This window comes from Panulirus ornatus, chromosome 1 (genome assembly GCF_036320965.1).
Source record: "Panulirus ornatus isolate Po-2019 chromosome 1, ASM3632096v1, whole genome shotgun sequence".
In the NCBI taxonomy this organism is placed as follows: Eukaryota; Metazoa; Arthropoda; class Malacostraca; order Decapoda; family Palinuridae; genus Panulirus; species Panulirus ornatus.
In genome coordinates, this window is record NC_092224.1 from 728,255 (window position 1) to 753,638 (window position 25,384).

Sequence of the window (25,384 nt, forward strand, 5' to 3'; positions counted from 1 at the left end):
ACAGTGTTACACTGGTGGCACAATGCTACAATGGTGACACAATGTTACAGTGGTGACACAATGTTACAGTGGTGACACAATCTTACATCAGTGGCACAATGTTACATGATGGTGCAATATCACAGTGGTGACACAATGATACAGGGTGGTGCAGCATTACAGTGGTGGCAAATGGCTACAGAGGTGAAACAGTGTTACAGGGTGGGACCGTGTTAGCATATAGAGGCAATGAGGCGAGTGTGTATCCACATTCACATTGAGCAGACACCAGAAGGGGAGGGACGATGCATTGTACCAGCAGTCGAAACATTCTGGATCAACATTAATAAGATATCTATTTGTGGTGAGGTGACCCAGGAGGGAGGGGAGGCGAGGGGTGGGGTTAGGCGTTCGGAAATATCCTAGTGAGCTGTGAGCTGTGAGCTGTGAGTGAGTCAGCCCCGAGTCGTGCTTGGTGCGTTAACCGTTGCCTCGGTAGGTTGTTGGTGCGCCCACCACAGCCCGATATGAACGCGAGTAAAACAGATTCTGCTTCTGTCCCTCCAGTACGATGATACGACCCTTGAGACACGACGCTACGACCCTTGAGCACGACGACACGACCGTTAAACACGACGATACGACCCTTGAGCACGACTATACGACCCTTAAAAACAAGACGCTACGACCCTTGAACACGACTATACGACCCTCAAACACAAGACGCTACGACCCTTGAACACGACTATACGACCCTGAAACACGACGCTACGACCCTTGAACACGACTATACGACCCTTGAACACGACACTGCGACCCTTAAACACGACGATACTACCCTTGAGCACGACGCTGCGACCCTTGAACACGACGCTGCGACCCTTGAACATGACGCTAAGACCCTTGAACACGACGCTGCAACTCTAGAACATGACGCTGAGATCCTTGAACAAGACACTGCGACCCTTGAATATGACGCTGCGACCCTTGAACACGACGCTGCGACTCTTGAACACGATGCTACGACTCTTGAACATGACGCTGCGACCCTTGAACAAGACGCTGCGACCCTTGAATATGACGCTGCGACCCTTGAACACGACGCTGCGACTCTTGAACACGATGCTACGACTCTTGAACACGACGCTGCGACCCTTGAACAAGACGCTGCGACCCTTGAATATGACGCTGCGACCCTTGAACACGACGCTGCGACCCTTGAGCATGAGCTGCGACCCTGCGACCTTTGAGCACGATGCTACGACCCTACGACTCTTGAGCACGATCTTACGACCCTTGGGCATGATGGTACGACTCTTGAGCACAACCCTAAGACCCCTGAGTACGATGTTACGACCCTTGAACATGATAGTACGACTCTTGATCACGTTGCTACGACCCTACGACCCTTGAGCACTATGTTACGACCCCTAAACACGATGCTACGATCCTTGGGCACATTGTTATGACCCTTGAGCACAAAGGTGCAACCCTGCGACCTTTGAGCACGATGCTACGACCTTATTACCATTGAGTACGATTTTACGACCCCTGAGCACGACGTTACGACCCTTGAGCACGACGCTACGACCCTTGAGCACGACGCTACGACCCTTGAGCACGACGCTACGACCCTTGAGCACGACGCTACGACCCTTGAGCACGACGCTACGACCCATGAACACGATGATATGGCCCTTGAACACGATGATACAGCTCTTGATCGCGATGGCACGACACTTGAACATGACAGTACAACCGATGAGCATGAGAAAATGTACCTTATGTTTCATGGCTTAGCCTTCTAACTAGTGGTTAACTTCGTCTGCAGCCTGTATGTATCAGTGGTTAACTTCGCCTACAGCCTGTACATACCAGTGGTTAACTCTGTCTGCAGCCTGTACATACCAGTGGTTAACTCTGTCTACAGCCTGTATATACCAGTGGTTAACTTCGCCTATAGCCTGTATATAGCAGTGGTTAACTTCGCCTATAGCCCGTATATATCAGTGGTTAACTCCTTCTACACCCCGTGTATAGCAGTGGTTAACTCCGCCGACAGCCTGTATTTATACCAGTAGCTGTTTCCCGAAGACTGACAGCTCGTTCTCTTTTTCGCTTCGTCCTCTGTGGCTCGAGGGGGGGGGGGGGGTCGTAGTTACGTAACGACGTTTCCTCTGGTCGTTGCGTAACGCCTTTATTTTTTTCACCCGTGTCGTCAGCAAGTGCGGAGGAACAATGCCACTCCTACATTAACTCTACAAAGTTAAAGTGTCACTGGCTCGGCCGCTTGGTGAGGTGGTGCCGGCTGGAGCCTTCCTCCCTCCCACTCTCCCTTGATTAATCACTCGCTAAGAAAATTACTCGACTAACATTTTGTACATGGGACGTGATGTTTTGTACATGGCACGTGATGTTTTGTACATGGGACGTGATATTTTGTACATGGGACGTGATGTTTTGTACATGGGACGTGATGTTTTGTACATGGGACGTGATGTTTTGTACATGGGACGTGATGTTTTGTACATGGGACGTGATATTTTGTACATGGGACGTGATATTTTGTACATGGGACGTGATGAGATTATATTCGTGTTTTCTACCGTTCGAATGTTGTTTGCTTTCGAATACTGTATTCAGGTTAGTAGGTAAACCCACAGAAAGAAAAGTTATTCTCTGTATTTAACAAATGTCTGTTGCTCCCGACTCGTGGTAATGTCAGCTTGCAGATGAAGAATGCGTGAGTTTTTCCCTATACTTTACGGGTAATGAGGAAGATAAACGTGTCTGATACACATCTACGCGTTGTTCCGTGTATTTTAGGAAAGCCAAGTGTTGCATATTGTTAGATGGTGTTACACGTTGTTTACGTTGTTATCGGAGATCGCCAACAAGTCACGTGTGTTACTTAGACACTCGAGAGTGTTACCAGGAAATCGCGTTATGAGTGAGGTGTGCGAAGGTGGGCTTTGTTACTGACTGCCTGTGTGTCTCATGAGTCACGTTACTCATTCCTGTTATTTACAACCCACCCTCCCCTCCCCACACACACACACCTCCCTCCTCCTCCTCCTCCTCCTCCTCCTCCTCCTCCTCCTCCGGTCACATAGTATGGTGTGGGCAAGACACTCGGCAGCCGTGAGTGTTGGTGTAGTGTCACACAAATATAGATGAGTGTCAGGCACGCCACAGAGGTGGGCCGAGTGCCTCGTGTATCTGGTACGAAGACACGCTCATATTACTCGTTGAGTCAGAGCCGGGGAGAGGTGTGTTACTGGCGAGGTGTGTTACTGGCGAGGTGTGTTACTGGTGAGGTGTGTTACTGGCGAGGTGTGTTACTGGCGAGGTGTGTTACTGGCGAGATGTGTTACTGGTGAGGTGTGTTACTGGCGAGGTGTGTTACTGGCGAGGTGTGTTACTGGCGAGGTGTGTTACTGGCGAGGTGTGTTACTGGCGAGGTGTGTTACTGGCGAGGTGTGTTACTGGCGAGGTGTGTTACTGGTGAGGTGTGTTACTGGCGAGGTGTGTTACTGGTGAGGTGTGTTACTGGCGAGGTGTGTTACTGGTGAGGTGTGTTACTGGCGAGGTGTGTTACTGGTGAGGTGTGTTACTGGCGAGGTGTGTTACTGGCGAGGTGTGTTACTGGCGAGGTGTGTTACTGGCGAGGTGTGTTACTGGTGAGGTGTGTTACTGGCGAGGTGTGTTACTGGTGAGGTGTGTTACTGGCGAGGTGTGTTACTGGCGAGGTGTGTTACTGGCGAGGTGTGTTACTGGCGAGGTGTGTTACTGGTGAGGTGTGTTACTGGTGAGGTGTGTTACTGGTGAGGTGTGTTACTGGTGAGGTGTGTTACTGGTGAGGTGTGTTACTGGCGAGGTGTGTTACTAGTGAGGAGTGTTACTGGTGAGGTGTGTTACTGGCGAGGTATGTTACTAGTGAGGAGTGTTACTGGTGAGGTGTGTTACTGGCGAGGTGTGTTACTGGCGAGGTGTGTTACTGGTGAGGTGTGTTACTGGTGAGGTGTGTTACTGGTGAGGTGTGTTACTGGTGAGGTGTGTTACTGGTGAGGTGTGTTACTGGCGAGGTGTGTTACTAGTGAGGAGTGTTACTGGTGAGGTGTGTTACTGGCGAGGTATGTTACTAGTGAGGAGTGTTACTGGTGAGGTGTGTTACTGGCGAGGTATGTTACTAGTGAGGAGTGTTACTGGTGAGGTGTGTTACTGGCGAGGTATGTTACTAGTGAGGAGTGTTACTGGTGAGGTGTATTACTAGACAGGTGTTATTGTTGAATGTGTTAATAAACAGGTGCGTTACAGGCAGATGTTTAATTGGTGAGGTTTGTTTCTAGGCAGATGTGTTATTAGAGAGACGTGTAATTGGACACTTGTGTTACTTGGCAGATATGTTCCTAGTTGTGTTACTGGGCAAGTGTTGGTAACTACAGAGATGTTCTTGATAACGTGACTTGGATAGTTACGTTGGTAGTTACGTATTTCTGGTGACGTATATTATTGGTGACGTATTTTATGTTACCAGTTAGTTATATTACTAGCGATATGCGTTTTAATACACCAGTGCTCAGGGTGATGTGTATTGTTGTAAACCAGTGTTACAAGCTGGATGAGTTTATATGGGTGTTTTTTTTCTGTGTTGTACTTTTGGAGGTGTGTTAATGGTGTAACGGTATTGGTGGAGAGTGTTACTGATGTTACAGTGATAATGCTTGGTGTCACACAGTGCAATGAGTAGTGATGTGTACGTCTAGTGATGGTGATAATGGTGAGGCGTGTACCAGGGTGGTGCTGAGGTTTGGTGTGGATTGCGATGGGGTAAGATAGTGTTGACAATACAGGCAGCAATACTGGTCCAGTCCCTCACTTCAGACAGGCTGTGCACCCTTGGCTACAGGCTCCCTAACCATCATGGACTAGCGATAACAAGGCAATAAATCATTACCGCAAGAGATTTGGTTAAGATGTAAATTAGTTGTGCATTAATTATTGGCTTGAAAAAAATATGCATAAGGTATGTATTTTCACACACACACACACACACACACACACACACACACACACCACACACACACACACACACACACACACACACTCACACAAGATGGGGCTTCAAGAATATATATAACTCCTTCCCCGTACAGTCCCGATAGATAATTACACACATATGACAGCAAGGAAAGTGAAAGTGTCAGATATGATGATATATCCACCAAGTGGAAGAAAGTAAACCTTCAGTGTCTGAGTGTGACGACATGGCACATGAGGACACATATATCAGGGAGGAAACTACCCACTTGAGAATATGTTTGAGAACACAAACTGGGAAGTGAAGTTCCATAGCCATCATATATATATTACTGTTATGGAAGGTTCTGAGATATTCTGTATGATGGAGTTCAAACATGTTTACCTCTAGCTGCTCCAAGGAGAGAGAGAGAGAGAGAGAGAGAGAGAGAGAGAGAGAGAGAGAGAGAGAGAGAGAGAGAGAGAGAGAGAGAGAGAGAGAGAAGGTTAGAAAAGAGAGTGATGGTTCCGTGAATGACTTTAAAAAGCACAAGAGTTCTGAGATATGCTCTGGAAGAGATACAGACGACACAAGAGCCAGTCGTCAGCATTTGACGCTTATAAGGGAGCAAGGAATGTGTAGAGCAGGATAAGTGAGGAGGAACAGAGCAACATAAGAATATTGTGCACAAGGCTGGAGATAATCCAAAACTTTACCATAAATTCAACTTTAAGTTGTCAGTTAATGATCATCTGATCACGCTAAGGGATACAGGAGGAAGAGTTATAATGGACGATATAAAGATGTGAGGAGCTACATTGCAAGTCCTGAGGTGCGTTCACAGTGGATGACACTACAGTAGCACCACCACTGGAGAAGGAATGGGGGAGATCTCTTGCAAAAAAATGAAATATCTAGAAAATATATTAACAGGCTGCTAAATGGTTCATGGTCCTGGTAAAGTCTTTTTATCTGAGCTGAAAAAGTGTGCAGATACACTTGTTCAGTTGGTCTCCGGCGTAGCGTGTCGTGCCAAGGGATTGGAAGAGGGTAGATATCGAGCTCATCTTTAAGAAAGGAGGCCGGGGAACTTGCACTGAAGTACAGACCAATCTTTTTGACGAGTATGGTCAATAAGACAAAAGAAAAAATTGATCAGAAAGCAGTTAGATGAATATGTGCAAAAACAATTTACCTAACTAAGAGAGAACCGAGGTTCTGGGAAAGATCGTGAATAACACACGTATGTCTGTGAATTCTGCGAAGCGAAGACGTTTTAGAAGAGATGTAGGTGGATTGTGAGCTGCTACACTTTCAGAAAACTTGAGACATTGTACCACAAAGAAATTTAGTAAAGAAGTCGAGTTTTCAGGTAGGAATGAGGGGAAACTCCTTCGATACAGGGACAACTTTCTTTGTGTGAGAACAAAGGACACATGTCAGCAGAGAGGCCTTCTCAAAAAGGGATTGGGTCAGGTGTGGCGATGGTACACTGTACCTGCTGCTGCCCTTCATGATGTAAATAACCTGACAGTAGGAAGAAAGTCTCCACACGAGTATTATCTGGCAGGAAGTATACATCAAGAATCTGTATGTGAGAGGGACTTATGACTGACAGTGTACCTACTTTACTACCGCAGGAGAGTGGTGAAAACGACACACTAGTAACAGCTATTTTAAGTACTTGACTAAGGAAATGTACAACGTAATGTGTGTGCGTCTGTCTACCGAATACATGTGGCCCTCAAGCCGACATAGCTTGCCTCTTATATTTGTATAACTATATCCTCAAGGTCTGTCAAGTGTCTGTAACGTCTTGCCCACACCAAAACTTGTGGCCAGACATTGAAGTGATTAAACTGGTTGGGTTAATACGTGTTATGTTTTCAAGGTTAAGAAACGGAGCATTACGAATGTCAGATTTTCTCCCCCTTACTCACAAATTCCTCACACACACACACACACACACACACACACACACACACACACACACACACACACACACACACACACACACACACACACACACACACACCTCTGTCTATAAGAAGGGACTGTGGACTCAATAACGATCCTGGTTTACAAGGTTCTATAAAAGATAATTAGAAAACAAATGGATGATTTTCTACAGGAGAGAATGCCTAAGTAAGAAAAAGCATGGCTTTAGGGAAAGGAGCACACAAATTCTTCGAGAGAGTAAGCTCTGCCCTAGAAAAAAGGGAAGGCTAGTTGGACTGTTTGTATGTTGGGTGACGGAAAGCATTTGACTCTGTAACCGCATGGAAGGCTGATTAAGGAGCTGGATCACCAGGCAGGAACGAGGTGGAAAATCTTCTATTGAACAGAACAGAGGACGTACGTCTGACTAAAAGTGCCTTCTCCAAAAGGTTGGAGGTGATCAACGGAGTGCCCCACGGTTCTGTTCTTACACCATTATTCTAACTGATCCAGGCAAATAACTTGCCTAATGGTATGGGTTCCTACCTGAATATATTTGAAGATGTTGCAGAGGTCATGAGGGAGGTGAAAAGCGAAGATAATGTAGAGGACCTAAACAGACTCCAAAGTGGGACTGACAGGTGGTTGATGAAATTCACTCCAAGCAAATGTAAAGTGATGAAGATGGGACAAAGTGTAAGAAGGCCTCAGTATGATTACTGTCTAGCAGGATATAAGCTTCAGGATTGTGTGTGTGAGAAGGACCAGTCGACAGTGTCCCTAACCTGTCGCCAGGGTCGCATATTTGGAAGATAGTTATGAAGACAAGCGATCTGGAGGCAAATATTAGTAGTGACTGGTAAAGTAGTACTCAGGAGTGCATGTGTACTAGTAGTGAATGACGGAGTGCTGGAGTTTATGGACAGCTAAAGGGAAATCACAACTAAAAATTCAGAAGCTATTGCGAGTCCGCTTATATTTCCTTCACAATACATGACAGTCGTAGATGAAAGATAAGACAGAAGAGAAGGCAGGTGGTTGTGGGTCCGTTTGATGAGAGACAGCCATAAACACCAGGAAGTAATGGGATAACAGACCCCCTTCAGACAGTGCATGAAGGGACGGAACACAATTTAGAAAATCTGTCTCATTGTTTTGCTGGTGTTTGATCCTCTGATAAGATATGACGAAGCAGAGCAAACCCTGACTGATAATGTGGTGCGCTATCACGATGGTGCGGGAGCGAGCTTGCCACAAACACTAGCCCTTCTCCCTGGTGGAAAATTTGGAGCAATGTGAGATGATTGCCCTGCTGTACGACGTAGTGGAAACTGCTTGAGAAGACCACATTCCTGGCTCTTGTTCTCAGTTTTCGTTGCTGCCTTTCTTTTTCTCAAGATTGTAACACCATAGAAAATGATGAACAAAAAATCTGAACGTTCATGGGGGAGAAAAACATTGAAAAATATTCAATTACATGAGAACATGTTAAGGGAAAACGTCGTGAAGCAAAATACTGAACTCAGTAATTGTTATATAAGATACATCATCAACACCAGATGTTACCTTCAGGTACAACAGGCTAAATATAGTAAACATGAACTGTGAGATCACACCTGGAGCAGTGGAACAAGTGAAGAAATAACGGAGGAGTCAGAGAGCGACTCAAACCCCTCAGTAGATGATACACAAGTGGAACACTTTACAACTACCGGTTATATTTAGGTCCCAGAATTCCGGAGTTCGAGTGTGGAGAGGGTTGTGTGAAGCCAAGGGTGAGGGAGTCAGTAAATGGCTTCTCATGATGGAACAGCGATAGAAGAAGGGGGTCTGTGGAAGTCATCCAGGTTCAATAGACCATCAAAAGGCCAGAGAGAGACGAGACGCACTACAGGAGAGACACAGCCAGGCATATGATAGGTGTTCGAGAACAAGATATAACAAGAGATAACAGGAGACCTAGAGCTCCTGATGAGGTTATCTGCGGGCATTATCTTATTTATGATAGAAACTGGATGATGAACCAGAGGGCATCGGACACCAGTATAGGGAAAGAACATTTCATTACGAAAAATGAAGGTGGACAAGGTAAATGATATTTCCATAGTTTCATAAACCTGTTAGGAGCAAATAATCATTTGACAAGAAGTTACACTTAAGAACTCAGAGGGAAATGCTCTCGACAAAGAAAAGAAATTCTGTGAGAAGATAAATGCACAATTCCAAAGTTGGTTCACAGTAACGAACACCTAACCGCCAGCACTACCTATTTGGGACGGGTAAGAGGTCATGGAAGGCAGTGGGATTCGTAAAAAAAGATACAAGTGGACTTAATAAGGATCGAGATCCGTGTAAGGTGCTTGATCCTCGTGATATCTGAGTGTATATACACGAGGAGTGTGAAGGAACACCAGACAGGCTACTGTATCATTTAGGGACTCGGTGTAAGAGGGACCAGTGGCAAGGGAGTGGGAAAAACGCATTTGGTGAGCTAATTTTTCCGGTTCATGAGAAAGAAAATACGCTTAATTACAGGTCGTGTCATTGACAAGCATGATCTATAGAACACTGGAGAAGGTAATTAGAGAATAAATGAACACTTGCAAAGCAGAAGCAGCAGCACATGCTTAGCAAATCCTCTAGGAGAGCGAACCGTAGCTGAAAGAGATGAGATCCTGTGCTCTGGAGCTGCTAGAAGGCATCTGACACTATCCTACACAGAACACCGACACAGAGAAAATGGATTTCCAAGTTGAAAAAGAATGAATTTAGAGGCAGTGTGTACCTGATCCATTCCCCATGAAAGTGGCAATTGAGTTGATGATGGTACATAACGAATACATAACAGAATAAGGGGAGGACGTCTTAGTTGGGTTGAAAAATCATCGTAGAAGTGAACACATGTCATGTCTGAGGTGCCATTTTCCAGTGACTATGTATTAAACAGTGAAGCCCTTCAGGGATCTGTCTCGGGCCGGCACTGCTGCTCCTAATCTGTGCAAATAACTTATTACAGGAACTTGAATCTTACCCGTATGTGTGGATGACGCTCAGCACCACGGGACGAACAACAAGCATCTGGGACTGTTAAAATCTCGACGGGCAATTTTTGAAAACCATCAGGTTTGTTTAGACATGGTAAACACAATTCGGTTCGACCAGTTGCAAAGTGATGATGATACGACAGAAACCTAACGCCAACATAAGGGCTATATGGTGGGGAGGATATGACATGCATCTCCTTATGTAAAGGACTTGGGCTAGACTCAGCCTAGTCTCAGGAGGAGGAGGTGCCGCATTGCCTTCAGGTACAATGTAAGAGACTTGAGGTTGATAGTGCAGTACGTAGCCGAAGGTCAGAAACCCACGGTGGGAGGGAGACGTGCAGGAGATAATCTCTGTACAAGTCCGTGACAAACTGTCTCCTTAAAATAAATAGATAAATAAATGAATAAATGAATAAAATCTCTCTGCAGAGAAGTGTAGAGTAAATAAGGCGTTGGAATGAATGTCTAACAAGAAAGTTAAATTACGATTATGGGTTCCACATGTGTGAAGCTCACTCCCCGAATACACAGACAGCGAATCACACTAGCAACCACAGGTCATAACAAGAAATATGTGAGAAAAAATTGTATAAAGGTACTTTTACAGCAGTGGGTAAATGGAATACGCTGTAGTGTAAATGCTGATAGTATACAAAATTTTAAAGTGTCGTATTATAGAGAAAGTTAATGAGGAGAGGGCCTATGAGAAGAAAATTCCCTCCACGTACTGTATAAATAGGTAATTACACCTTCTTCTTCTTCATTATTATTATCATTATTATTATTATTATTATTATTATTATTATTATTATTATTATTATTTTGCTCACGGCGTCCGAGTTTGCTAAAACACACACACACACACACACACACACACACATATATATATATATATATATATATATATATATATATATATATATATATATATATATATATATATATACACATATATATATCCCACCAGTTGCCCTTCTAAGCACATTCATATCAAGAAGTCTCTCTTTTACAAGCCTTCAAAACTAGATTGAAGTCGAATAATGCCCACGGACCATCTTTCCCATTCACATACGTGTACTTGCGTATGCCCCTCTTTTTTCAGCACACATTCACCCCCCCCCCCCCCAAGTTATACCCTCAACTGCCACGTCACTCACCTTCGCATTTAAATCACCCATCAGTAATACCCGATGTCTTGTATCAAAACTGCCAAAACACTTCATCCAGCTGCTCCCAAAACACTTGCCTCTCATGATCTTGGTTCTCATGCACAGGTGCATAAGCCCTAATAATCACTAATCTCCCCCCATCCACTTTCAGTTTTACCCACATCAGTCTAAAATTCACTTCCTTACATTCTTTCACACACTCCTACAACTCTGCTTCAGGAGCTGTGCTACTCCTTCATTAGCTCTTGTCTTCTCATCAACTGACTTTACTCCTAAGACAGTCCAAACCGTTTCTCCAATTCACTTTTTCTATCATATGTGATTACTGTTAACCGAAGTAAGGCAGCATCCGCTCACATCCATTCTCTAGGTGTCATATGTAATGTCCTGAAACCACAGCTCCCTATCCACAACCAGGCCCCCACAAACCTTTCAATAGTTTACCCTTGATTCAGTCCATTTACAGTATGTCGACCTCTGTATACCACATTGTTCAACTTCATTCTATCCCGTACACGCCTTTCATCTTCCTGCATGTTCAGCCCCTTATTGCTCAAAATCTTTTTCAGTCCATTCTTCCATCTCCAATATGGTCTCCTTGTTCTCCTTCTCTCCACTTCTAATACTTTTATCCTCTTTGATATAATCTTTCCGTACTCATTTTCTCCTTATTTCCAAACCATTTCAGCGCACCCTATACAGCTCTCTCAACCTCACTTTTTATTACAACATGTCTCTCTTACCCTTTCATAACTTATTCAATCAAACCACCTTACACCACATAGTCCGCAAACATTTCATTTGCAATACTTCCACCCTCCTCCGCAAAGACTCGTCTATAGCTCATGCCTCGCATTCATATAATATTGTTGAGACTACAGTATCTTCAAACATATCCATTTTTGCCCTCTCAGGTAACGTTCTTTCTTTCCACACATTCTTCAGCGCTCCTTCGCCTCCTCCCCCACCATGCAACTCACTTCCGCTTCCATGGTTCCATTCGCTGCCATGTCCACTCCTAGGTATGTAAAACACTTAACTTCCTCCACGTTTTCTCCATTCAAACTCACACACCCAACAAATCTGTCCCTCACCCCTGTTAAACCTGATAACGATTGGCTCTTATTTACATTTACTCTTAACTTCCTCCTTTCATACACTTTTCTAAACTCAGTCACCAAGTTCTGCCGTTTCTCATTTGAATCTGCCAATAATGCTGCATCATCAGCAAACAACAACTGGGTTCCCCTTTAGGCCGTCTCATCTCCCACAGACTGCATACTCGCCACTCTCTTCAAGACTCTTGAATTTACCAGCCTCATTACTCCATCCATAAAGAAATTAGACAACCACGGTGACATCAGACACTTCAGCTGTACACCACCCTTCACCTAGAACCATTTACTCTCCTCTCTTCCTACTCGTACACTGGTCTTCCAGCCTTGATAAAGACTCCTTACTGCTTTTAGCAGTTTTCCCCCTACCCCGTATATTCTTAAGAACTTCCACAAGGCATCTTTATCATCCCTATCATATACTTTCTCCAGATCCATAAATGCCACATACATGCAATAAAGCAAATAATACCTCCGTAGTTTGAACACTCATTTTACCCCTTGCCTTTTTATACAGTGGCTCTACACATGCATTCCGCCAGTCCTTCGGCACCTTATCATGATAAATACATACAATGAAAATCATTTCCAACCACTTAACAACACAGTCACCCCCTTGCTAAATGAATTTAACTGCAGTACCATCTTATCCAGCCGCCTTGCCTACGTTCCGTCTTCCGTAAAGCTTTCACCACCTCTTATATACTTCCTACTTCGCATACCGCCTCAACCCAAACATCCTGCACCTGCCACCCTGTCATCAAACACATTGAACAGCCTTCAAAGTACTCACTCCATTTCTTCCTCACTTCATTACTACCTGTTACCACTTCCCCTTTCGCCCCTTCACCGATGTTTCCATTTGTTCTCTTGTTTTGCACAGTATTTACCTCCTTCCAAAGTATTCTCTAATTCTCCCAAAGGTTTACTGATACTTACTCACCCCCAACACTTTTTTGCCCTCTTTGTAAACCCCTGCAACCTCCTGCTGCCTTCTCTTATACATCTCCCAGTCATTTGTACTCCTTCTCTGTAAGTAGCGTCCAAACACTTCTCATTTCTCTCTCACTTGCAACTTTATTTCTTCATCTCGCCACTCACTCCCTTTCTGATCTCCCCACCACCCACCTTTCGCATGCCACATCCATCTCTTGCACTTGCCATCACTGCTTCCCTAAATCCCTCCCTGTCCTCATTCACTCCCTATGCTTCATGTAATCTCACCTTTTGCCATGCTACACTCAATCTCCTGGTATTTCTACACAAAAGTCTCTTTCCCAAGCTCACTTACTCTCACCACTCCCTTCTTACTGATATTGTTTCCTCTTTTCCGAAAACCTCTACAAATCTTCTACCTCGCCTCCAGAAGACAGTGATCAGACATCCCTACAGCTGCCCCTGTCAGCACATTCACTTCCAAAAGTCTGTCTTGTACACACCTATCATTTAATATGCAATCCAATAATGCTCGTTGATCATCTCTCCTATTCACATACGTATACTAGTACATGCCCCTTTTTGAAACCAAACTCTCCCAGTCACCAGTCCTTTTTTTGCACACAATTCCATACACTGTTCTCCACTTCCTTTCATGACACTGAGTATCATATGCACGCCAATTATACCCTCGTCTGCCACATCACTCACCTTTGTATTTACATCACCCATTACTAAGATCCGGTCTCTTACATTAAAACTGCTGACACACTCACTGAGTCAGCTGCTCTTAAAACACTTGCCACTGGTCATCTTTCTTCCCATGACCAGGTGCATATGCACTAATAATCACCCATCAGTTGTCATCCACTTTCATCTTTACCCAAGTCAATCAAGAATTCACTTCCTTACACTCTTTCACACACATCCACACCTGCTTCAGGAGTAGTTCTAATCCTTCCTTGGCTCTGATCTTCTTACCATCCCCTGACTTTACTCTTAAGACATTTCCATACATTCTTCCCCTTTACCCCTGAACTTTATTTCACTCAGAGCCAGAACATCCAGGTTTCTTTCCTGTCTCTCCTCTCTTCTCATCTTCTTTACATCCACACCATTCAGACTTCCAAGCACGAGCCTTCGAGGAGGATGAGCACTCCCCGCTTGGCCCCTTCTTCTGTTCTTTCTTTTAAAATCGAAAAACAAGAAGAGGAAGGGGGTAGGTTTCCAGGACGTGTTTTTCAGAGACTTCTAGAGCCCAAAGCTTTGCTACTTCCAGTAGCTGAGAAGTGATGGATTCCTTTGAAGCGAAATCTTGGACGAAACTGTTGCTCCCACTCGAAGGTGACGTGTCACTTGCGGGGTCACCTCATGCAGGCAGAGTCCGGTTACACCATATATTATTATCACTTTACATATATATATATATATATATATATATATATATATATATATATATATATATATATATATATATATATATATATATTTATTAAAAAAGGGGGTGACTGTATTATTGACTGGTTGGTAAGGTTATTTAATGTATGTGTGACTCATGGTGAGGTGCCTGAGGATTGGTGGAATGCGTGCATAGTGCCATTGTACAAAGGCAAAGGGGATAAGAGTGAGTGCTCAAATTACAGAGGTATAAGTTTGTTGAGTATTCCTGGTAAATTATATGGGAGGGTATTGATTGAGAGGGTGAAGGCATGTACAGAGCATCAGATTGGGGAAGAGCAGTGTGGTTTCAGAAGTGGTAGAGGATGTGTGGATCAGGTGTTTGCTTTGAAGAATGTATGTGAGAAATACTTAGAAAAGCAAATGGATTGGTATGTAGCATTTATGGATCTGGAGAAGGCATATGATAGAGTTGATAGAGATGCTCTGTGGAAGGTATCAAGAATATATGGTGTGGGAGGCAGGTTGTTAGAAGCAGTGAAAAGTTTTTATCGAGGATGTAAGGCATGTGTACGTGTAGGAAGAGAGGAAAGTGATTGGTTCTCAGTGAATGTAGGTTTGCGGCAGGGGTGTGTGATGTCTCCATGGTTGTTTAATTTGTTTATGGATGGGGTTGTTAGGGAGGTAAATGCAAGAGTTTTGGAAAGAGGGGCAAGTATGAAGTCTGTTGGGGATGAGAGAGCTTGGGAAGTGAGTCAGTTGTTGTTCGCTGATGATACAGCGCTGGTGGCTGATTCATGTGAGAAACTGCAGAAGCTGGTGACTGAGTTTGGTAAAGTGTGTGAAAGAAGAAAGTTAAGAGTAAATGTGAATAAGAGCAAGGTTATTAGGTACAGTAGGGTTGAGGGTCAAGTCAATTGGGAGGTAAGTTTGAATGGAGAAAAACTGGAGGAAGTAAAGTGTTTTAGATATCTGGGAGTGGATCTGGCAGCGGATGGAACCATGGAAGCGGAAGTGGATCATAGGGTGGGGGAGGGGGCGAAAATCCTGGGAGCCTTGAAGAATGTGTGGAAGTCGAGAACATTATCTCGGAAAGCAAAAATGGGTATGTTTGAAGGAATAGTGGTTCCAACAATGTTGTATGGTTGCGAGGCGTGGGCTATGGATAGAGTTGTGCGCAGGAGGATGGATGTGCTGGAAATGAGATGTTTGAGGACAATGTGTGGTGTGAGGTGGTTTGATCGAGTAAGTAACGTAAGGGTAAGAGAGATGTGTGGAAATAAAAAGAGCGTGGTTGAGAGAGCAGAAGAGGGTGTTTTGAAATGGTTTGGGCACATGGAGAGAATGAGTGAGGAAAGATTGACCAAGAGGATATATGTGTCGGAGGTGGAGGGAACGAGGAGAAGTGGGAGACCAAATTGGAGGTGGAAAGATGGAGTGAAAAAGATTTTGTGTGATCGGGGCCTGAACATGCAGGAGGGTGAAAGGAGGGCAAGGAATAGAGTGAATTGGATCGATGTGGTATACCGGGGTTGACGTGCTGTCAGTGGATTGAATCAGGGCATGTGAAGCGTCTGGGGTAAACCATGGAAAGCTGTGTAGGTATGTATATTTGCGTGTGTGGACGTATGTATATACATGTGTATGGGGGTGGGTTGGGCCATTTCTTTCGTCTTGTTTCCTTGCGCTACCTCGCAAACGCGGGAGACAGCGACAAAGCAAAAAAAGAAAAACAAATATATATATATATATATATATATATATATATATATATATATATATATATATATATATATATATATATATGATTGTAAGGAAATCCAGCAGTATTCAAATAGGAAGATTAATCGCAATTTGACGAAGCTAATTTGCTTGTGTCGGAGACAACGTTGCTGACGACGGTTCTGTTTTGTTAGCGGCGGCGGCGGCGGCGGAGGCTGTTGTGTCTGAGGTGGATTACCGGCGACCAGACCTGTTCTGCTGGCTTCTGGCTCCTATTTTGTTAGCGACCTGCGCTATTTTACCAAGGTTATTTACCCAGCGACCAAGTGTCATTTGCTGACGACCAAGTCTAGTTTGCTAACGACCAAAGCTATTTTGCTGGTTATCAACTCTTGTTTTGCTAACGGTCAGAATCTATTTTGCTAGCGACCAAGTCTAATTCTTTTAAAGGCCAAGTCTGTTTAGCTAACGATCATGTCTGTTTGGCGAACAACTGTTTGTTTTGCTAACGACTAAGTCTATTTAGCTAACGGTCAACGCTAATATGCTACCTACCAAATCTATATTGCTAACGACCGTGTGTAATTTGCTAGCGAGCAAGGGCTATTGTGCAAACGACGAGGGTTGTTCGTTGGCATCCCCTGGATCCTCCCCTGGATCCTCACATTCATCGCTCAGAGATGTGGGGAAGTTTTCCTCTGCTCGACCACTTATATCATCAGGTCAGTTAATAACCCGAGCCTCAAGGAGGCAACACGCGATCGCATATCTCAACAAACAGTCAAGGAAGGTAAAACCCTCGCGATACATACGACACACACACACAAACCCGGATACAACATGCAGAACACACACATACTCTCATATATATATATATATCTATATATATATATATATATATATATATATATATATATATATATATTATATATATATTCTTAGCACGTGCAGAAAGCGAGCTGTAAAACCTGCCGATCTCGTAGGACCTTAACAATAATGGCTGATGATTATGATGGAGCGGGTCCGCACGTTGGCTCTTATCGGCGAGTTGTGCTGTGTTGTGCAGATAATGTAACCCAGGAATCTCCCACACTTGACTGGCCTCAACTGAAAACGAAACTACGACGAACACGAATGCGAACAACACGAGAGTAAATGGCATGTCACGCACTGCCTCTCATTCACTTGGGGTTATTGTGTGTGTGTTGTGTCCTGAGTGTGTGGCATGGTGATCGTAGTGTCTCCCCCGCTGAAGTTTTCTCACCTTGATTAAGCAGGCGAACTACCAGCGCATTTCTGACATCACACACACACACACACACACACACACACACACACACACATATATATATATATATATATATATATATATATATATATATATATATATATATATATATATATATATATATATATATATATATATATTTCAAACTATTCGCCATTTCCCGCATTAGCAAGGTAGCGTTGTTATGTTATGTTAATTTAAACGTGGATTTATATGTTTAAGTGCACCAAAAAAACGCAACCCCAGACTCTCACAAACAACGTTAAACATCATATGAAGTAATAAGAAGTATTATGTAGGTCACATGTATTTGTGCGTGTACTTGTTTGTGAGTGTGTGACTGAAGAGCGTGGAGTGTGGTGTTTGTGGTGGTGGTTGTGGCAGTGTACCTGGGAGCGCGGTGTGGTATGATGTGCGGGTGTGGGCAGGAGCAGGTCAGTGGGGCAGGCAGCCAGATGGGTGGGGCATGTTTACCCCTGTAGTTGTACCCGTCATCCTGGCTCGCTCAGCGCCAGCATTTACCAATCATATGTCGCAAGCGTACAGGATATTTTCCTACTGTTCTCTCTCGCTGGGAAATAAGTTTTGGTAATACTTCTCGGCGTGGGGGAAGGTCGGGGGGCAAGACGCTAAGCTTCGTTGTAAGCCAAGACGTGACGACTCTAAGAAAAAAAAAAAGTGGCACCAACACCTGATAAGCATGTACACTTGCTAGCAACGCCTGGGGAAGGCGGTGAATACACGCTTATTTTTTGTCTTTATCTCCGTCCACTGTATGAGGACGCCGGGACACGCAGTGAAATCTAAGACACATCAGTGAACCCTCACTGCATAATGGAGTGATAAGGAGAGGGGTGTTACAATATGGCATCTTCAAGAAATACATAATGTAGGGAGCAAAGCAACACCGTAAACTGCTGGCCTAACTCGGTCCTCCGTGTGAGTCACTGTATTCCACACCCTGGCCAGCTTGCTAACGTTCGTCATGCTCACTTACCGTCCTTAAGCTCATGGTAGATGATGTCTCCATCGTTGGGTGGAGTCCTGCTGGACGTGGTTGGTTCCATACACGTGTAATAACTCAATACTTGGGAAACACAGAGACATAACCCGCAGAGAGACGCACTTCACAAGATGACACTATAATCTGCTGCCGCCACGCTCGCCAAACTCTCGTACACCATGAAATAATTGATGTTTATGATTTTGACGTAGCCTATGTTAAGGATGTGCTCTCTAAATGTACTCTTATAATTCGAATGTTGGGAATTTTTAGTGGAAATTCAGTGTACGGGGAGGAAGGGCCTCTCTTAAGCTTTGAACGTCTGGCAGTGTTACATGCGGCACTGCTCAGCTGATTTTGCGACAGGTAGTGTGTCCAACCTTGGCGCCCGTTGCTGAGGCGATACGGAGGTAACTTCTTCAACAATGTTTGTTAAACATGTTCTTTCCTTATCAGTCCTATGTTGTCGTAACGTCCGTGCGAAACCATCCTAGTGTACGTGATTATCCGTCTTCACACGTAACTCAGCATCTCGCTTCAACTGCTCATATTTAAGTTTTTCAAGGCCATTTAAATCTGTTGTGTGGCTCTGCTTCCCAGAACAGAGCGACGTTATCTTCCTGATGAGCCGGGCGCTGCTGTGAATCAACCCGCGTGTTGTGAGCGTGAGCGGCACCTGGCTGGTTCACTGACAGTACGCGGGAAATGGATCTAAACTATTCCTCATTGGTGAGGGTTAACGAGTCCCATATGAATTAAATCTCAAACTTGATTCTCCTGAAGTTTAGACAGGCGATGTAATCTGCCTCTTTCCTGCGAATGGTTCTCCCTACAACACCACCACACACGTGTCACCACCAGCGACAGGTGTGCAGTACGGTATATAGTCACGTGTGTGCGCGTGTGCTGGGTGCGTCCGTGCAGGATGATGGGGTGAGAGGGTAGGCGGGGGGCAGCAGCACAGCACCTACAGGTGGGTGGTGCTCGGCCCCTCACGACAGTGGCAGTAGAGAGGGCGGCGGTGGCTTGTGTGTCGTCTCCAGCGGCCCCCCTGTTGTCAGCCTCACACTGCACACCACTTCCGGATGTTGTTACTCTCTGGTCGGCTTGTGATCACTGGACATCCGGCAGTTGTCACATCAACCGCATCCTGAGTGGCAGTTTTTGTCGTTGATATAAGAGAGAACTGAGCTCACTGTCACCAGGAACCACCTCATGAATGTAGTTTAGTTTCTTTGTTGTGTCGTCGTAAGAAAATGTGTTTCTGATGCACGACTTCAGACCGTACGACACTATCTGTCTGCTGAGGGAGGAATGAGGGTTTCACGAACCAGTGAGCGGGAGGCTTGGGTCTTGCCCTTACTTGTGCGTGTGGGGGGGGGGGGGGAGTCGTCAGGTGTCACGGCCAGACGGGTCATTGCCTGTGTGCCTACCTACCAGGCCTCTGGGTTCTGGGAATTCCGAGCCACCTCCTGGTAGTGCTGGGCTTGTGTATTCCCGAGATCGGCCATACCAGGAAGTTAGTGAGGGCTGTTCATCGGCCGCCGCCGCTGCCGCCTTCCCAGAATTTCATGTAGCGCTCTGTCAGCCTCGTTGGCAGGAAGGAGGGGATGGAGAGAGTCAGACCAGGTTTTCCCAGGCGACGGGGATCGGGATGAAACTGAAAGAATTTATTTAGCCAAAAGTTGAACATGATTAACGTTATATAAACGAATTTCACAAGTTAATTGAACCCAGTGGGAGCGCACGTTACCCTTAGCCGGTGCCACACGCGGCAGCAGAGAGAGAGAGAGAGAGAGAGAGAGAGAGAGAGAGAGAGAGAGAGAGGGAGAGATCGATTCAACGACTGGATGGAATAGCTGCCCACGCTTGCCTCACCCTGGTCTGGCCGTGGTGAACCTCTTGTATCGTGTTGTCCACCTCCTATCTCGGGATCAAAACTGGAAAAGATCAGGTTTACCGATCTGGTCGAGCCTTTCAGGAGCGTTCTGTCCCCTTGTTTGTTGTTGCGACAGACACCAACCTCCCTTCCCTCCCTTCGTCTCATCACACCACACCACCACCACCACCGCCGGCCGCCCACCCGCCCCGTTGTTTTGCGTGGACGTCCCTTGCCCGCCAACGCCCTGGCCAGCCTTTGCCCAGGGGAAAATAAAGAGACTAAACCAGCAGCACCCGCGGGAGGCGGTGCTGTACCGGCAGAGTGGCTCGGGTTCCACACAAGACCCGCTGCACCCCTGGCGTGACACGTGACCATACCACTGCCTCCTGATGTGGAAGGGCCCATGTGTCCAGTGGAACACTGTAGATACTTTATTTTCTCCACGTGACTGATGCAATTATTCTCTTAAGAGTCAAAGGAAGTAAAGAAAATGTATTTTCCATTGAGCATCATGTTTTGCTCAGGTTCGTTATAAGTCACCATCAAACACATTGTCTCGTCAACTGGAAGAGAAAATCTTGATATATATTTTTCTCGTTGTGTACTGCTAACATGGGAGGAGGAGGAGGAGGAGGAGGAGGAGGAGGAGGATGGGGTAAGAGCAGCTAGGAGAGATGTACACACTCGCACAGAGGGAAGACCTGAGGCAGCCGCCACAGTGGACTGGACACCCACCTGTGGATATCATAGCGACCCAGGTTCGCTCTTATGAAAATGGATCTTACTCAGTACCTCTCGTCTCCTCCTCCTCCTGGTGATGGTGGACTGCCTAGCCGCCGGAAATGTTAACTTCTCCAAGATGAAAAATATGTTCATGATTGATCGTGAGTGAGGTACTGGCTGCTGGGGCTCGAATTGTCTCTCAACTCCAGATATATATCTTACTGCTAATTAAATCCTTTGTGGTCCTGTTTGTTCGTGGGAGATGACAAATTCTCTCTCTCTCTCTCTCTCTCTCTCTCTCTCTCTCTCTCTCTCTCTCTCTCTCTCTCTCTCTCTCTCTCTCTCTCTCTCTATCTTTCTGTGTGTGTGTGTGTGTGTGTGTGTGTGTGTGTGTGTGTGTGTGTGTGTGTGTGTGTGTGCTCAGACTACGGTCAGATATTGCGTTGTTTAAAAAAGAAAAAAAAAAGAATCCTGACTATTTGATTGGAATTTATCGAAACATCAGACAGTCTACGTATACATCCCATCATTAAGATTCGTCGTATTATATTTGTTAATCAGACAATTTTTTAGTGAGTCTGTTAACTGGATTAACACATCTATATACAAAATTAACCCTTGTCTAGTCAGTTGCATGACCACGATCTCTCACATGTATCAAAACTGCTGTAACCTCTGACCCAGTTCTGATATTGTCCTTGTGTAGAAAATGAATATTGATAAATTCAAACGGCAACAGACCACTGGGTGGAAAAACACATAAACTCTCAGATTGAGTTGGTAGGAGCAGAAAGAGAGGCAGAATGTTGAACTTTTCACATAGCTAAGGAAGCACATTTACTGTTAGTTGGGGATTTGAGACGAAGTGTTAATCAAGTCTAGGGTTAAACCTACATGTGGTACTTATTTTAACTACGCTAGCGGGAAAATCATTCCTTGTGTCAACTCTCATGTTGAAGAGAACGTAATTAGTCTCATTCCAGGTAAAACATTTGCTCAAGTTTGTATCTATTACTACGAGTGGAATCAGACGAATCTATCGTTAAGTACCTACTTAGATGGAGAGTAGCGAAGCCATTAATTCATCTGAGTACTTGTAACAGCTCACCTCTTAACCTTCTCGTTCTTTTAAGCTAAACAGACTGAAGTTATTTGGTCGGCTGTCATGGGAATCGTTCCTCAGTACGGGAAGGACTGACTTGATTTCGCTTTCGGCGTCACGTTCACTCTGCTCTCCACAAGGCTGGCTCTTTCCAATTCCTTTCCAGTGTGTGTGTGTGTGTGTCTGTGTGTGTGTGTGTGTGTGTGTGTGTGTGGGTGGGTGCAGCAAATCACAACAAAGACGTGAATTCATTAATGCAGAAACACCTCTAGGAAAAGAAGACACGAGAATCCTGAGCACTTTCGTATATTAACACATTTTCAGAGGACTAGGTACATACAAATATATATATAGATATGATAGAGGTTATGTTTCTGCATATATATATATATATATATATATATATATATATATATATATATATATATATATATATATATATATATATGTAGAGATGCTCTGTGGAAGGTATTAAGAATATATGGTGTGGGAGGCAAGTTGTTAGAAGCAGTGAAAAGTTTTTATCGAGGATGTAAGGCATGTGTACGTGTAGGAAGAGAGGAAAGTGATTGGTTCTCAGTGAATGTAGGTTTGTGGCAGGGGTGTGTGATGTCTCCATGGTTGTTTAATTTGTTTATGGATGGGGTTGTTAGGGAGGTAAATGCAAGAGTTTTGGAAAGAGGGGCAAGTATGAAGTCTGTTGGGGATGAGAGAGCTTGGGAAGTGAGTCAGTTGTTGTTCGCTGATGATACAGCGCTGGTGGCTGATTCATGTGAGAAACTGCAGAAGCTGGTGACTGAGTTTGGTAAAGTGTGTGAAAGAAGAAAGTTAAGAGTAAATGTGAATAAGAGCAAGGTTATTAGGTACAGTAGGGTTGAGGGTCAAGTCAATTGGGAGGCGAGTTTGAATGGAAAAAAACTGGAGGAAGTGAAGTGTTTTAGATATCTGGGAGTGGATCTGGCAGCGGATGGAACCATGGAAGCGGAAGTGGATCATAGGGTGGGGTAGGGGGCGAAAATCCTGGGAGCCTTGAAGAATGTGTGGAAGTCGAGAACATTATCTCTGAAAGCAAAAATGGGTATGTTTGAAGGAATAGTGGTTCCAACAATGTTGTATGGTTGCGAGGCGTGGGCTATGGATAGAGTTGTGCGCAGGAGGATGGATGTGCTGGAAATGAGATGTTTGAGGACAATGTGTGGTGTGAGGTGGTTTGATCGAGTAAGTAACGTAAGGGTAAGAGAGATGTGTGGAAATAAAAAGAGCGTGGTTGAGAGAGCAGAAGAGGGTGTTTTGAAACGGTTTGGGCACATGGAGAGAATGAGTGAGGAAAGATTGACCAAGAGGATATATGTGTCGGAGGTGGAGGGAACGAGGAGACGTGGGAGACCAAATTGGAGGTGGAAAGATGGAGTGAAAAAGATTTTGTGTGATCGGGGCCTGAACATGCAGGAGGGTGAAAGGAGGGCAAGGAATAGAGTGAATTGGATCGATGTGGTATACCGGGGTTGACGTGCTGTCAGTGGATTGAATCAGGGCATGTGAAGCGTCTGGGGTAAACCATGGAAAGCTGTGTAGGTATGTATATTTGCGTGTGTGGACGTATGTATATACATGTGTATGGGGGGGGTTGGGCCATTTCTTTCGTCTGTTTCCTTGCGCTACCTCGCAAACGCGGGAGACAGCGACAAAAATATATATATATATATATATATATATATATATATATATATATATATATATATATATATATATATATGTATGTATTTTATTATACTTAGTAGCTGTCTCCTGCTTTAGCGAGGTAGCGCAAGGAAACAGACGAAAGAATGGCCCAACCCACCGACATACACATGCATATACATAAACGCCCACACACGCACATGTACATACCTATACATTTCAACGTATACATACATATACATACACAGACATATACATATGTACACATGAACATATTCATACTTGCTGCCTTCATCCACTTCCGTTGCCACCCTCCCACACATGAAACAGCAGCAGCTCTGCCCCCCCCCCCCCCCCCCCCCCCCCCCCCCCCCCCCCTCCACCACCACCACCACCACCACCGCGTGCGCGAGGTAGCGCTAGGTAAAGACAACAAAGGCCACATTCGTTCTCACTAAGTCTCTAGCTGTCATGTGCAATGCACCGAAACCACATCTCCCTTTCCAAATCCAGACCCCACAAAACTTCCCATGGTTTACCCCAGACACTTCACATGGCCTGGTTCGATCCATTGACAGCACGTCCACCTCGGTATACCACATAGTTCCAATTCGCTCTATTCCTTGCACGCCTTTCACCCTCCTGCATGTTCAGGCCCCGATCGCTCAAAATCTTTTTCACTCCATCCTTCCATCTCCAGTTTGGTCTCCCACTTCTCCTCGTTCCCTCCACCTCTGACACATATATCCTCTTTGTCAATCTTTCCTCACTAATTCTCTCCATGTGACCAAACCATTCCAGTACACCCTTTTCTGCTCTCTCAACCACACTCTTTATATTACCACACATCTCTCTTACCCTATTATTACTAACTCGATCAATCAACCTCACACTACATATTGTCCTCAGACATCTCATTTCCAACACATCCACCCTCCTCCGCACAACCTTATCTATAGCCCATGCTATAGGATGTGTGGATGAGGTGTTTGCTTTGAAGAATGTATGTGAGAAATAGTTAAAAAAACAAATGGATTTGTATGTAGCATTTATGGATCTGGAGAAAGCATATGATAGAGTTGATAGAGATGCTCTTTGGAAGGTATTAAGAATATATGGTGTGGGAAGCAAGTTGTTAGAAGCAGTGAAAGGTTTTTACCGAGGATGTGTGCGTGTAGGAAGAGAGGAAAGTGATTGGTTCTCAGTGAAAGTTGGTTTGCGGCAGGGGTGCGTGATATCTCCATGGTTGTTTAATTTGTTTATGGATGGGTTTGTTAGGGAGGTAAATGCAATATTTTTGGAAAGAGGGGCAAGTATGCAGTCTGTTGTGGATGAGAGAGCTTGGGAAGTGACTCAGTTGTTGTTCGTTGATGATACAGCGC

The 25,384-nt window shown here is 44.7% G+C and overlaps 1 protein-coding gene across 1 annotated transcript in view; it reads right to left on the reverse strand.

Annotated features, from left to right (window-relative positions):
- Positions 1 to 18,775, reverse strand: part of LOC139753343 (ribosomal protein S6 kinase alpha-5-like) — a 258,307-nt gene extending 239,532 nt beyond the window's left edge. Inside the window, exon 1 of the mRNA XM_071669832.1 lies at positions 18,610 to 18,775. Within this exon, the coding sequence (XP_071525933.1) occupies positions 18,610 to 18,679 (70 nt within the window). The 5' untranslated portion in view covers positions 18,680 to 18,775. The remainder of the gene's footprint in view (positions 1 to 18,609) is intronic.
- Positions 18,776 to 25,384: the final 6,609 nt, after the last annotated feature.